Source organism: Erythrolamprus reginae, chromosome 9 (genome assembly GCF_031021105.1).
Source record: "Erythrolamprus reginae isolate rEryReg1 chromosome 9, rEryReg1.hap1, whole genome shotgun sequence".
Classification (NCBI taxonomy): Eukaryota; Metazoa; Chordata; class Lepidosauria; order Squamata; family Dipsadidae; genus Erythrolamprus; species Erythrolamprus reginae.
The window spans coordinates 48357839-48372328 of record NC_091958.1 but is presented as its reverse complement, the minus strand read 5'-3'; the positions used below and the strand labels follow the sequence as shown (position 1 = coordinate 48372328).

Here is a 14490-nt window from a genome sequence, read left to right as displayed (position 1 = left end):
GCTCTCTCTCCTCAGAGTTTAGGAAAATGCAAGTTGCAGAAAGCAGAGTAGCCCTGGAGTTGTTGACAAGAGCAGCCATTCAAGCCAAACCGACATGTAGCAAACAAGTAGCTAGTCCACATCAAAGAGGTCATATAAAGCTAGCCTGGTGAGCTACAAGGTAGGACACCGACCCAGCACGCTTGCTTAGCTGGATAAACAAACGTTGCTTATGGGGCCGCCATCGGAGATTTAAAAAGTGGTTTGCAAAGAAGAAAGTGAAAGAACGCAGACCATTCTACACCTTTCCTCGCTGTAGTAAGATTCCCCTCGAGTTCTGGACTTCAACTGACCACCAGGCACAGTTTCTTCCTCTCTCCCTCTCTCTACTTTCTTTCTCTCTCTCTTCTTTCTTTCTCCCTTCCCCTCTCTCTCCCTCTCCTCTCCTCTTTCTTTCTCTCTTCTTTCTTTCTCCCTCTCCCTCTCTTCTTTCTCTCCCCTCTCTCTCCCTTCTCTTTCTTCTTCTCTCTCTCTCCTCTCCTTTCTTTCTCCCTCCTTCTGTCTTCTTTCTTTTTCTTTCTCTCTCTCCCCCTCCGCTATTAAGCTTTTAAATAAGCCTGAGCAGCAAGCAGGTAGGTAAGCAGGCAAAAAACCACCCAGCAGTCCCCAAATAAGTGCATTGCTACCAACTAAGCATCTCTCCGGGACCTACCGGCTAGCATCTACCGGCTAGCACCGTGGCCTCCTTGGCACCAGCCACCCCTCTCCCGGGCTTTGGGGAGGTCTGGGCAAGCTCCGTCTTCAAGGGGTCGTAGGCCACCGTCCAACGCGGGGGGGGGGGGGGCAGCCAAGGTCGCCAAGGCGAAGCCCCCCCTGTCCCCCTCCCCACCTTATCATCCTGCCCACCGTCCTTCCCCCCAAGGTTGAGCCGGGCAGTCAGCATCCTCACCCTTCCCAGGGAAGGGGATGGAGGAGGGGACTGATCCCTGGGATGAATCCCCCTCCCCGGCTCTCCTCCGGCGCGGCCCCCTCCCCAAATCCCCACCGTCTCCGCGGGGCAAGCCCGACACTCCCCATCACCCCTCCCGGGGAAGGGGATGATGGGGGGGCAGTCCCAGCCATCTATGGGAAGAGCCCCCCTCCCCGGCTTTCCACCGGCGCCCTCCACTCCCCAAATCCCCTTCCTCGATCACCAGTCACCATCACTCTGACCCGGGGAAGGGGATTAGGGGGGGGTAGTCCAGGACACCCCCCCTCTCCATCCTTGGGAAGAGTTCCCGTCCCCGGCTTTCCACCGGCGGCCCCCCTTCTCCAAATCTCCACCGTCTCCGCGGGGCAGCCCGCCACTCACCATCCCCTTTCCCAGGGAAGGGGATGATGGGGGGGCAGTCCCATCCATCCCTGGGAAAAGCCCCCTCCCCGACTTTCCACCGGCGCCCTCCACTCCCTAAATTCCCTTCCCCGACCACCACTCACCACCATTCTTCCCGGCGAAGGGGGTGGCTGTGGAGGGCAGCCCAGCACCCCCCTACCCCCTCTATCCATCCCTGGGAAGAGCCCCCCCCCCTCCCCGGCTTTCCACCGGCGCGTTTCCCCCCCTTCCCTCCCCGAATCCCCTTCCCCAAAGCGCCTCCGCGGGGCAAACCCGCCACTCACCATCACCGCCGCCGCCTTGCCGCGGAAAGCGCCGGCGGCTCGGCGGGGTTGCGGCGCCCGGGGCCCGTCGCGGCTCTCCAGGTCGCGCTTCTCTCGCCGCCGGCTGCTGCTGCTGCTGGTGTGACCGCTCCGGTTGCTGCCGCCGGCCAGGGCGCCTCTCCGCGGAGGCGGCTGCTGCTGCTGCTGTTGGCGGTGCTGGTGCTGCTGCTCGTCGGCCGCATCGAGGCTGCTGAAATTCCAGACCAGCAGCGTCTGCACCAGCAGCACGGTGAGCGCCAGCAGGAGCGCCGAGTGCGAGCGCCGCGCCAGACGCCGGCCGCACGGAGAGGCCACCCCGGCCGACGAGGACGATGCCGCCGACGCCGACGCCACCATCATCGCGCCGCGCAGCTCCGGCTCGCTTCCTTCCCTGCGCGCCAGCCAAGCCGAGCCCGCCGCCGCCGCCCGGGGTTTTGCAGGCGGGCGGGCGAGACGTCAGCAGGGAGGCGGGGAAGAGGAGGCGAGGCGAGCGCAGGCCCCGCGGTGGGGGGAGCCGGTTGGAGGGGGGGGGGAGCCCGAGGAGGAGGAGGAGGGTTCGGCTCGACGAGGGGCCAGCCGGAGGAGGAGCAGCCGCCGCAGCTGCTGCTGCTCCCCAAGTCTGACTCTGCGCTCGGTCGGAGGGGTGTGTGCGCGTATGTGGACGCGCGTGGATATGTTCACACGTGACGTGCGCGGCCTCTAAGCCACTCGAAGCTTGGGGTACCCGCGTGTTAACCACGCCGCTCCTCAACTCTAGCTAGAGGTTTGTCCGTGTGTGTATGGACGCACATGGGTATGTTCACACGTAATGGCGTTCCGTCACTACGCCCCTGAGATGGAGGGCAGAGGCTTGGGGTAGCCGCGTGTTAACCTCCCCGCAGCCGCTCCCCAAGTCTAGCTGGGGGTGCGTGCGTGCCCGTGTGTGGACGGGCATGGGTATCTTCACACGTGACGGGGTTCTGTCGCTACGCCCTTCGGATGGAGCTTGAAGTGCCCCGCGTGTGAACCCCGCCGCAGCCGTTCCCCAAGTCTAGCTATTCGCACAGTCGGAGGGGTGCGTGAGCGTGGACGCGCGTGGGTCTATCCACACGTGACGGGAGTCTGTCTACGCCACTGAGATGGAAGGGAAAGGCTCGAGGTAGCCCCGTGTTAACCACCCTGCAGCCGCTCCCCAAGTCTCGCTATTCGCTTGGGTCGGAGGGGTGTGTTGGTGCGAGTGTGTCTGAACGCGTGTGGGTCTATCCACACGTGAGGGGAGTCTGTCTCTACAGCCACTGAGATGGAGGGCAAAGGCTTGGGGTAGCCACGTGGTTCCCCAAGTCTAGCTAGGGGTGTGTTGTCTGGGTATGTTCACACGTGATGGGAGTCTCTCTCTACAGCCACTGAGATGGAGGGTAAAGGCTTGTGGTAGCCACGTGGTTCCCCAAGTCTAGCTAGAGGTGTTTGTGAGGACCTGCGTGGGTCTATCCACACGTGATGGGAGTTAACCATGTTCCCCAAGTTTATCTAGGGGTGTGTGTGTCTCTCTGGATATGTTCACATGTGATGGGTGACTGTCTCTACACCACTGAGATGGAGGGCCAAAGTTTGGGGTAGCTACGTGTTAACCACGCCACAGCCGCTCCCCAAGTCTCGCCTATTCGCACGGTCGGAGGGGTGTGTGTATGTAAGACTGCGAGTATGTCTGGATGCTTGTGAGTATATCCACACCTGACGGAATTCTACGCCACTGAAATGGCGGGCAAAGGCTTGATGTAGTCACCTGCTAACCATGCCCCAAGTTTCACTGGTGGCTTCTCTCTCTCTCTCCTTCTCTCCTCCCTTGGGACTTCCCTAACCCAGTGTTTCCCAACCTTGGCCATTTGAAGATATTTGGACTTCAACGCCCAGATTTGCTGGCTGGGAAATTCTGGGAGTTGAAGTCCAGATATCTTCAAGTGGCCAAGGTTGGGAAACAGTGCCCTAACCCACAGGGATGGCAAGCAGAGGTTTTGGGGTAACTGGGCTCTAGCCAAGGCCGCAGCTGCTCTCGAAGCCTCACTGGTAGCACTGTTATGTATGTGTGTGTCGACACACGTGTGTCAGTTGACACGTAAAGGGGCCACTGCCTCTAATCCACACAGACAGTGGGCAGCGACTTCAGGTACCCTTAAATACTCTTCCGCCGAAGTAGAAGCGCCAGGCATCGAATCCTGGATCGAAGCGCGACTGTGTGAATGTAGATCCAGAATGTGGATCTAGGCTTTCCCAGGCGAATCTGGGCTCTACTAAATGGGTTGGATGCTGGTTCCAGAAATAAATGCATAGAGCACTGGGGAGACCCCATTTGGAATACTGTGTCCAGTTCTGGAGACCTCACCTACAAAAAGATGTTGATAAAATTGAACGGGTCCAAAGACGGGCGACAAAAATGGTAGAAGGTCTTAAGCATAAAACTTTCATGAACTCAATCTGTATAGTCTGGAGCAGTGTTTCCCAACCTTGGCAAATTGAAGATATTTGGACTTCAACTCCCAGAATTCCCCAGCCAGCAAATTCTGGGAATTGAAGTTCAGATATCTCCAAGTTGCTAAGGTTGGGAAACACTGGTCTGGAGGACAGATGGGAATGAGGGGACATGATTGAAACATTTAAATATGTTTAAGGGTTAAATAAGGTTCAGGAGGGAAGTGTTTTCAATAGGAAAGCGAACACAAAGACAAGGGGGCACAATCTGAGATTAGTTGGGGGAAAGATCAGAAGCAACGTGAGTGGTAGATGCTTGGAAGAAACTTCCAGCAGATGTGGTTGGTAAATCCACAGTAACTGAATTTAAACATGCCTGGGATAAACATCTATCCATTCTAAGATAAAGTACAGGAAATAGCATAAGGGCAGACTAGATGGACCATGAGGTCTTTTTCTGCCTGTCAGTCTTCTATGTTTCTATGTAAATGATCATCACCGCTGGTCCAGTACTGCCAACTGCTGGTGAGGAAGAGCAATGCATTTTTCATATCTTTTAAAGCCTGTAAATATGTACAGTATAGGGCTTGGACCCGTTGTCTTGGTGGCCTTGACTGACCTGAAAAGCTTGGGTGAGACAGATGGATAAGGCACCACTAGGAAATCCAGACACATAGAGTGGAAATTGAAGTTAGGAACAAAACAGCGGCTCCCCATTTTCAAGGCTGCGGCCAAGGAAAGGAGAGATTCGATCTAGAAATAAAGAGAAATTTTCCAAGACAGTGAGAACAATCAGTGAGAACAGATTGACATCTGTCAGATGTGATATAGGGTCTTTTGCTTGAGCAGAGGGCTAGACTGGATGACCTCTAAGCTCCTTTCCAACTCTTCTTCTTCTACTCTGTTCTAAAATTAATCAAAATCACTCCAGCTCTGAACTTGAAGCAGATGTAACCCTCTGCAATTATGGGCTAATGTCAAGGAGACTGTTTTAATAAAGGGGAAAATGTAGGATACTGTGGGTATTTTAATAAAAATGTTACAGTTTTACCTTTTTTTTAAAAAAGTCTCAGACTTTTGCAATGAGAAGCTTTTTAAAACAAGGGCAATCGAACGGGAGCCTTTAAAAATAGAAGTCAAGAGAACAAAAGAGTTGAGAATGTTCAACCAATTTCATTTTGTGTGTGTGTGTGTCATATGGATAAAACATATATAAATGTTTATTTGGGTGTGGATCATATTACCCCGGAGGCTCTCTCTGTCTCCAGGGTAATAGGATTTATGGGTGATAGGTTTAAGAGTCAGGATAGCCACCTCTGCAGGAGGGTTTCATGGCTTTTCCTGTAGATGTCAAATAAAGTCTCTGGGGATCTGTGGGAAGCGAAGTCCACACATCTTGAATTGAACGGGTCCAAAGACAGGCTACAAGAATGGTGGAAGGTCTTAAGCATAAAACGTATCAGGAAAGACTTAATGGACTCAATCTGTATAGTCTGGAGGACAGAAGGAAAAGGGGGGACATGATCGAAACATTTAAATATGTTAAAGGGTTAAATAAGGTCCAGGAGGGAAGTGTTTTTAATAGGAAAGTGAACACAAGAACAAGGGGACACAATCTGAGGTTAGTTGGGGGAAAGATCAAAGGCAACATGAGAAAATATTATTTCACTGAAAGAGTAGTAGATGCTTGGAACAAACTTCCAGCAGACGTGGTTGGTAAGTCCACAGTGACTGAATTGAAACATGCCTGGGATAAACATATATCCATTCTAAGATAAAATACAGGAAATAGCATAAGGGCAGACTAGATGGACCATGAGGTCTTTTTCTGCCGTCAGTCTTCTATGTTTCTATGTTTCTATCTTCAAATTAACACTGGGCTAGATGACCCTTCTGTGCCCTTCTAGGACCACGATTCTATGATTCTATGGTGCATGCCTGTCTGTCAATCCATAGATCCATCCATCCATCCATGGCTTTCTGTCTGTCTGTCTGTCTGTCTGACTGACTATTGCAGCAGTCTCCAACCATGGCAACTTTTAAGACTTGTGGACTTCAACTCCCAGAATTCCTCAGTAGCTGCCTGAGGAATTGTGGGAGTTGATGTCCACAAATCTTAAAGTTGCCAAGGTTGGAGACCCCTGATCTATTGGATCTGCCTATCTGTATCTAGCCCATCTAATCTCTGTCTGTCTGCCTGTGCTATCTCCTATCCCTCCCTCATCTCTCTCTGTCTGTCTGTCTCTCTCTCTCTCTCTGTTTGTTTATTTATTCGATTTTTTTATGCCACCCTTCTCCTTAGACTCAGGGCGGCTTACAACATGTTAGCAATAGGACTTTTTAATAGAGCCAGCATATTGCCCCCACAATCCGGGTCCTCATTTGGCCCACCTCGGAAGGATTATTATTATTATTATTATTATTATTATTATTATTATTATTAATTAGATTTGTATGCCGCCCCTCTCCGAAGACTCGAGGCGGCTCGCAACAACAATAAAAACAATATTATAGTAGAACAAATCTAATATTAAAAAACATATAAAACCCTATCATTATTTAAAAAACCAAACAACACATTCATACCAAACATAAAACAAAATATAAAAGAGCCTGGGGGAAAGGTGTCTCAACTTCCCCATGCCTGGCAATATAAGTGAGTCTTGAGTAGTTTACGAAAGACAGGGAGGGTGGGGGCAGGTCTAATCTCCGGGGGGAGTTGATTCCAGAGGGCCGGGGCCACCACAGAGAAGGCTCTTCCCCTGGGGCCCGCCAAACGACATTGTTTAGTTGACGGGACCCGGAGAAGGCCAACTCTGTGGGACCTTATGGGTCGCTGGGATTCGTGCGGTAGCAGGCGGTTCCAGAGGTACTCTGGTCCAATGCAATGGAATGGATGGAAGGCTGAGTCAACCTTGAGCCGGTGATGAGATTTGAACCGCTGATCTACAGTCAGCTTCAGTGGCCTGCAGTACTGCACTCTACCCACTGCGCCACCTTGGCTCATTTTGCCTACCTGTTCCCCCTCCCTTCCTTCCACCCATCCACCCATCCTGTTTGAGGCTGTTTACAGGTGTCTTTTATACTGATAACAAGTTCAAACAGGTGCCATTACTATAGGTAATGAGTGGAGGATGGAGGAGCCTCTTAAAGAAGAAGTTACAGGTCTGGGAGAGCCAGAAATCTTGCTTGTTTGTAGGTGACCAAGTACTTATTTTCCACCATAATTTGCAAATAAATTCTTTCCAAATCACACAATGGTTTTCTGGATTGGTTTTCTCATTTTGTCTCTCATAGTTGAGGTCTACCTATGATGTCAATTACAGGCATCTCCCATCATTTTAAGTGGGAGAACTTGCACAATTGGTGGCTGACTAAATATCTCCCCCACTGTATATCCATCCTCCCTAATCTTTGTCTGCCTGTACTATCTCCCATCCCTCCCTCTCTCCCCTCTCCCTCCCTCTTTCCATGTCTCTGTCTGTCTCTCTCATCTTCTCTGTTTGCCTACCTGTTACCCCTTCCATCCACCCACCCACCCACCCATCTCTCTATGTCTGTCTGTCTGTCTATCTATCCATCCATCCATCCATCCTATCTAATCTTTGCCTGTATTATCTCCTATCCCTCCTTCCCTCCCTCCCCTCTCCCTCCCTCCTTCTATGTCTCTGTCTGTCTCTCTCTCTCATCTTGTTTGCCTATTTGTCACCTCATCCCTCCGTCTGTCCATCCATCCACCTACCCACCTACCTACCTATCATCTCTCTCTCTCTCTCTCTCTCTCTCTGTATCTATTATCTATCTATCTCTCTCTCTATCTATCTATCTATCTATTATCTATCTATCTCTCTCTCTCTATCTCTATCAATCTCTATCTATCTCTCTATCTCTCTATCTATCTCTCTCTCTATCTATTCTCTCTCTCTCTCTCTCTCTCTCTCTCTCTCTCTCTATCTATCTATCTATCTATCTATCTATCTATCTATATATATATATATATATATATATATGCAAAGGTTGCAGGTTCAAGTCCCAGTGGGTATGGCTAGCTGATGAGGCCAAAATAAGGCCAAAATAGATCTATCCTAGTCTCCCTTAATTTTAAAATTCAGCTTAAACATGTGACACATACAGATAGAATTGTCGGCTATCAATAAAATTAACTGCCTTGGAAATGGCCGTGGGTTGGGCCGAGAGGCAAAAAAGGAGCTGTGATGTTCCTTCAATATACCAGGGTGATTCGACACAAAATGTAACCCTTCCCTGGTACAGAGCTGAAGGGATTGGATACTGTAGCCTAGAGGATAATTCTCTGCCTTACAAGGCAAAGGTTGCAGGTTCAAGTCCCAGTGGGTATGGCTAGCTGATGAGGCCAAAATAAGGCCGAAATAGATCTATCCTAGTCTCCCTTAATTTTAAAATTCAGCTTAAACATGTGACATACATACATACATACATACATACATACATACATACATACATATATATATATATATATATATATATATATAATCTATCTATCTATTATCTATCTATTATCTACCTACCTACCTACCTATCTATCTATCTATTATCTATCTATCTATCCATCCATCCATCCATCCATCATCGTCTGTCTGTCTGTCTGCCTGCCCGCCCACCCACCCACCCACCCACCCACCCATCCTATCTAATCTTTTTCTGCCTGTACTATCTCCTATCCCTCCCCCTCCCACCCTTCCTTTCATGTCTCTGTCTGTCTGTCTCATATTCTCTCTTTGCCTAGCTGTTACCCCTTCCACCCACCTACACTTCCATCCATCCATCCATCCATCCATCTATCTTATCTATCTCTCCCTCCCTCCCTTTCATAATCCTAGCATTTAAGCTCTTCCCATGAGATCAATTGATGCTATGATAAATCCAGGGCATATGGCAATTTAATGACTGAACCAAGATAAAAACTGTATAAAGCACAGCGCTTGTACCGGCCCTGCCTTTCCGGATGTCATCAAGACTAACAGCCTGGATTTACACATCATACTAAGCTATGTTGCGGTTTGTTTGGTTTGGGCTCAACAAGAGCTAGCCAATGGTGATTTATTGAATAAACTATATTTAAAGCACACCCTGGCATTGGCCATGGCTGAAAAAAAGGAAAGAACTGACCACGGAAAACCTTAATTTTTAAATGGAATATCTACCATGGGCAAATATTTACATCTGGGAATTCTTTTTATTTCTCCTCCTCCTAGCTGAGGCCTAGGAACTACATTTACCTAGTTTGAAATCAGCTATGCAAGAAACAATGTGCACTGTGTAAAAAGGAGAAGGTTTTACAAGGACACAACATCAGATCCCACAAAAGAAAGAGAGTGAAAAGGAAAGCGGGAGCAAGAGAGAAGGGGGGAGAGGAAGAGAGAGAGGGAAAGAGGGGGGGGAGAGGGAGAAGGAGGGAGAGATAGAGGGAGGAGTGGGAGAGGAAGAGGGGGAAAGAGTGGGGGAGAGGGAGGAGGGAGAGGGAGAAGGGAAGCGAGAGGGAAAGAGGGAGGGAGAAGGAGGAAAAAGTGGGAACGAGAGAAGGAGGGAGAAAGGGAGGGAGAAGAAAAGGGAAAGGAAGAGAAAGAGGGGGGAAAGAGAGGGAGAGAGGAAGGGAAAGAGGGAGGGAGAAGGATAGAGAAAGAGTGGGAGCGAGAGAGAGGGAGAGAAGGAAAGAGTGGGGGAGGACGAGGGAGAGAGGAAGGGAAAGGGAGGGAGAAGGAGGGAAGGAGAGAGGGAGGGAGAAAGAGTGGGGGGAGGAAAAGGGAGAGGAAGGGAAAGAGGGAGGGAGAAGGATGGAGGAAGAGTGGGAAAGAGTGGGGGGAGACAGAAGGGAGAGAAGGAAAGGGAGGGAGAAGGAGGGAAGGAGAGTGGGAGGGAGAAAGGGAGAGAGAGAGTGGGAGAGAGGAAGAGAGAGGGAAAGATTGGGGAGAAGGAGGAAGAGGGAGAGAAGGGAAGGAGAAGGAGGGAGGGAGAGTAGGAGTGACAGAGAGGGAAAGATTGGGGGTAGAGGGAGAGAGAAGGAGGGAGCAGGAGGGAGAGAGAGAGAGAGTAGGACCAAGGGAGTGGGAGAAAGAGAAGGAGAGGGAAGAAAGAGGGGAGACAGACAGACAGACAGAGAAGACAGTCTTGTGACCCTGTAGATGAGCAAGCAAGAGAAACATTCCTGGCTGTGTTTTCATGACCAAACGAGAGGCTAAAATTCAAGGGGAATGGCGGAAAAGAACCTTTACTTTAGTGGGTGCAGAAACCTCTGACATTTATTGCGTGAATGTCGCCTCTGTGTGTGCGTGTGTGTGTCTTAAGCAAATTCCTGTTTGACTTTTAAGAAGGAGCATTATTTGGTTCACTAAATCGGCTGTTTGCTTTCGGGAGGAGTGATTTGTAACATCAATGGCTTTCTTCAAATAATCTGCTTTGCGTTACAAGCTTTAGCGTCAGGAGGAGAGGAGAAAATGGAATTGTTTCATGCAGCCAGAGCCATCGTGCCCGGCCCTGTTCGTTTGTTTAGCCCCCTCCCTCCTCAAATACCCTTTCCTAACCCTCTTTTTTTTCCCTTTCTCCCCCCCCCCCCTTTTCCATGTCTTCCTTCATTTTTCCCCAATGTATTTTATCTTTTCTCCTCTTCGTTGTCAAAGCTGAAAATGAGCAAATCTCATTCACCCAGGGTGCTTTTTCCTTCTGGGTTTTTCGAGAGGGGTGTGCATTTTCATATTTTTTTTTCCTTTAAAAAAAAGAAAGAATATTTTTCCTATGTCGGGTACTTTGTCCCTCCCAAAGTTGATTGCTTCCCTTACAGCAAACGCTGGCAGTTTCTATTGTTTTCAAATGTTTTCAAACGCTTTCGGTTTGCGGGAAACCAAGAATAAAAAAAAAGGATTATGACAGTTGGCTTGCATGTTTATGGTGTGGATGAAGGGGGTCTTTTATCTCAATCAAGTAAAATGGGGAAAAAAAGAAAAAGGGAGGAAAAACAACAACAACTCGGGGAGTGAAATAAATTCAATTTAGCCTCGTGTAATTGCTTATTTGATTCCAGATATGACATGCTGTTAGGACGTCAATTGACATTCTGTCCGATTCGGTTTCGCAGCGCATAACCTGAACATCCTGCCTTCTAGGTACACCCTGAAATGGAAGGCGGCTTGATCGTCGTTCCCAGAAAATTAGCACGTTAAATTTGTTTGGGGAAAAAAAAATTGCTATCCAAAACATGACAATTCCCCACCACCCCTCGGCTGAGGCTGCATCCCAAAAGAAGAACTAGGAGATGTAATGGTGGCTTTCCTTTGAACCTTGCAGATACTCTGCGTAGAAATCAGATAAGAGATGAATACAGTTGGAAGGGACCTTGTAGGTCATCTAGTCCAACCCCCTGCTCAAGCAATTACTTATTGGACCCAAATCAGCATGGCTTTATTGAAGGCAAATCGTGTCAGACTAATCTCATTGATTTCTTTGACTATGTCACAAAGGTGTTGGATCAAGGTGGTGCCGTGGATATTGCCTATCTGGACTTCAGCAAAGCCTTTGATACGGTTCCACATAAAGAGCTGATAGATAAATTAGTGAAGATTGGACTTAATCCCTGGATAGTTCAGTGGATTTCAAGCTGGCTGAAGCATAGACATCAGAGAGTTATTGTTAATGGCGAGTATTCTGAGCAGAGACAGGTTACAAGCGGTGTGCCACAAGGGTCTGTTCTGGGTCCTATTCTTTTTAATATGTTTGTGAGTGACATAGGGGAAGGTTTGGTAGGGAAGGTTTGCCTATTTGCCGATGACTCTAAAGTGTGCAATAGGGTTGATATTCCTGGAGGGGTCTGCAATATGGTAAATGATTTAGCTTTACTAGATAAATGGTCAAAGCAATGGAAACTGCAGTTTAATGTTTCCAAATGTAAAATAATGCACTTGGGGAAAAGGAATCCTCAATCTGAGTATTGCATTGGCAGTTCTGTATTAGCAAAAACTTCAGAAGAGAAGGATTTAGGGGTAGAGATTTCTGACAGTCTCAAAATGGGTGAGCAGTGTGGTCGGGCAGTAGGAAAAGCAAGTAGGATGCTTGGCTGCATAGCTAGAGGTATAACAAGCAGGAAGAGGGAGATTGTGATCCCCTTATATAGAGCGCTGGTGAGACCAGATTTGGAATACTGTGTTCAGTTCTGGAGACGTCACCTACAAAAAGATATTGACAAAATTGAACGGGTCCAAAGACGGGCTACAAGAATGGTGGAAGGTCTTAAGCATAAAACGTATCAGGAAAGACTTCATGAACTCAATCTGTATAGTCTGGAGGACAGAAGGAAAAGGGGGGACATGGTCGAAACATTTAAATATGTTAAAGGGTTAAATAAGGTTCAGGAGGGAAGTGTTTTTAATAGGAAAGTGAACACAAGAACAAGGGGACACAATCTGAAGTTAGTTGGGGGAAAGATCAAAAGCAACATGAGAAAATATTATTTCACTGAAAGAGTAGTAGATCCTTGGAACAAACTTCCAGCAGACGTGGTTGGTAAATCCACAGTAACCGAATTTAAACATGCCTGGGATAAACATATATCCATTGTAAGATAAAATACAGGAAATAGTATAAGGGCAGACTAGATGGACCATGAGGTCTTTTTCTGCCGTCAGTCTTCTATGTTTCTATGTTTCTAAGCAGGAGACCCTACATCAGTGATGGCGAACTATGGCACAGGTGCCACAGGTGGCACATGGAGCCATATCTGCTGGCACACGAGCTGTTGCCCTAGCTCAGCTCCAACGTGCATGTGTGTGTCGGCCAGCTGATTTTTGGCTCACACAGAGGCTCTGGGAGGGTGTTTTTGGCTTCCACAGAGCCTTCGGGGGGATGGGGAAGGTCGTTTTCCCCCTTCCCTGGGTCCAGAGAAGCCTTTGGAGCCTGGGGAGGGCGAAACATGAGCCTACTGGGCCCCTCCAGAAGTTGGGAAACAGACCGTTTCCGGCCTACAGAGGGCCTCCGGTGGGCAGGGGAAGCTGTTTTTCATTTCATTTCATTTCATTTTATTGGATTTGTATGCCGCCCCTCTCCGTAGACTCGGGGCGGCTAACAACAGTGGTAAAAACAACATGCGACAATTCAATAATAAAATAGCTAAAAACCCTTATTTTAAAACCAATCATACATACAAACATACCATACATAAATTGTAGAAGCCTAGGGGGAAAAAGTATCTCAAAAGTATCCCCCATGCCTGACGACAGAGGTGGGTTTTAAGAAGCTTACGAAAGGCAAGAAGGGTGGGGGCTATTCTAATCTCTGGGGGGAGTTGGTTCCAGAGGGCTGGGGCCGCCACAGAGAAGGCTCTTCCCCTGGGTCCCGCCAAATGACATTGTTTAGTTGACGGGACCCAGAGAAGGCCCACTCTTGTGGGACCTAATTGGTCACTGGGATTCGTGCGGCAGAAGGAGGTCCCGGAGATAACCTGGCCCGGTGCCATGAAGGGCTTTATAGGTCATAACCAACACTTTGAATTGTGACCGGAAACTGATCGGCAACCAATGCAGACTGCGGAGTGTTGGTGTGACATGGGCATATTTAGGGAAGCCCATGATTGCTCTCACACTTGCATTTTGCCCTCACCGGGCATTGAATTATGGGTGTGGGCACTCACGCATGCGCAAAAGTGTGCATGCACACTCTTTTGGCACCCAAGGAGAAAAAAGGTTCTCCATCCCTAGTGTAGGGTCTCCTCCTTGAGCAGGGGGTTAGACTAGATAATCTACAAGATCCCTTCCACCTCTCTTATCCTGTTCTGTTCTTGTACGGCCTGGGAAAGGGAAAGGAAATTGAGTCAGCTATGGCTTACCGTAATACTTTCCGGAGGAAATGAACCATGCCTTTAATGGCCAGTCTGATAAACCCATTCCGAACAAGATGAGTTTGTTGGCTTGAAATTATTTTGGATAATCATAACATCCCTAATGGCAACCTTGAGTATCCTCCCCCGAAGAGTCCACCTTAAGAAAAAAGAAATATTCACTGTTAGATAACGTTCACCTTTTCGGAATCTCCTGCAATGTAAGAGTCACTATTTCATTTTGCATGGGCCACTGGCATATAATTGCACTGACCTTGAGGATCAAAGATAAATAAACCAGTTCCTGGTCTTTCTTATGTCTGTGTTTTCCAAACCAGGAGAATGAATTTGGGGATAATTGGCCATGGAAAGAATCACAGAAGGTTTTTTTAAAAAAAAAGAGCATTGAGGCCTGTCAACTAGACAATGTCGCTTGGCGGGACCTAGGAGAAGAGCCTTCTCTGTGGGGGGCCCGGTCCTCTGGAATCATCTCCCCCTGGAGATTCCTACTGCTCCCACCCTCCTCTTAGGTAAGAACGCCCCTACTTATA

General features: G+C 48.6%; 1 protein-coding gene across 1 annotated transcript in view; it reads right to left on the bottom strand.

The window, feature by feature from the left end:
- The window catches only part of XYLT1 (xylosyltransferase 1), a 192349-nt gene extending 190293 nt beyond the window's left edge, over positions 1-2056 (bottom strand). The window contains exon 1 of the mRNA XM_070761135.1: positions 1636-2056. Coding sequence (XP_070617236.1) covers positions 1636-2013 — 378 coding nt within the window. The 5' untranslated portion in view covers positions 2014-2056. The remainder of the gene's footprint in view (positions 1-1635) is intronic.
- Positions 2057-14490: the final 12434 nt, after the last annotated feature.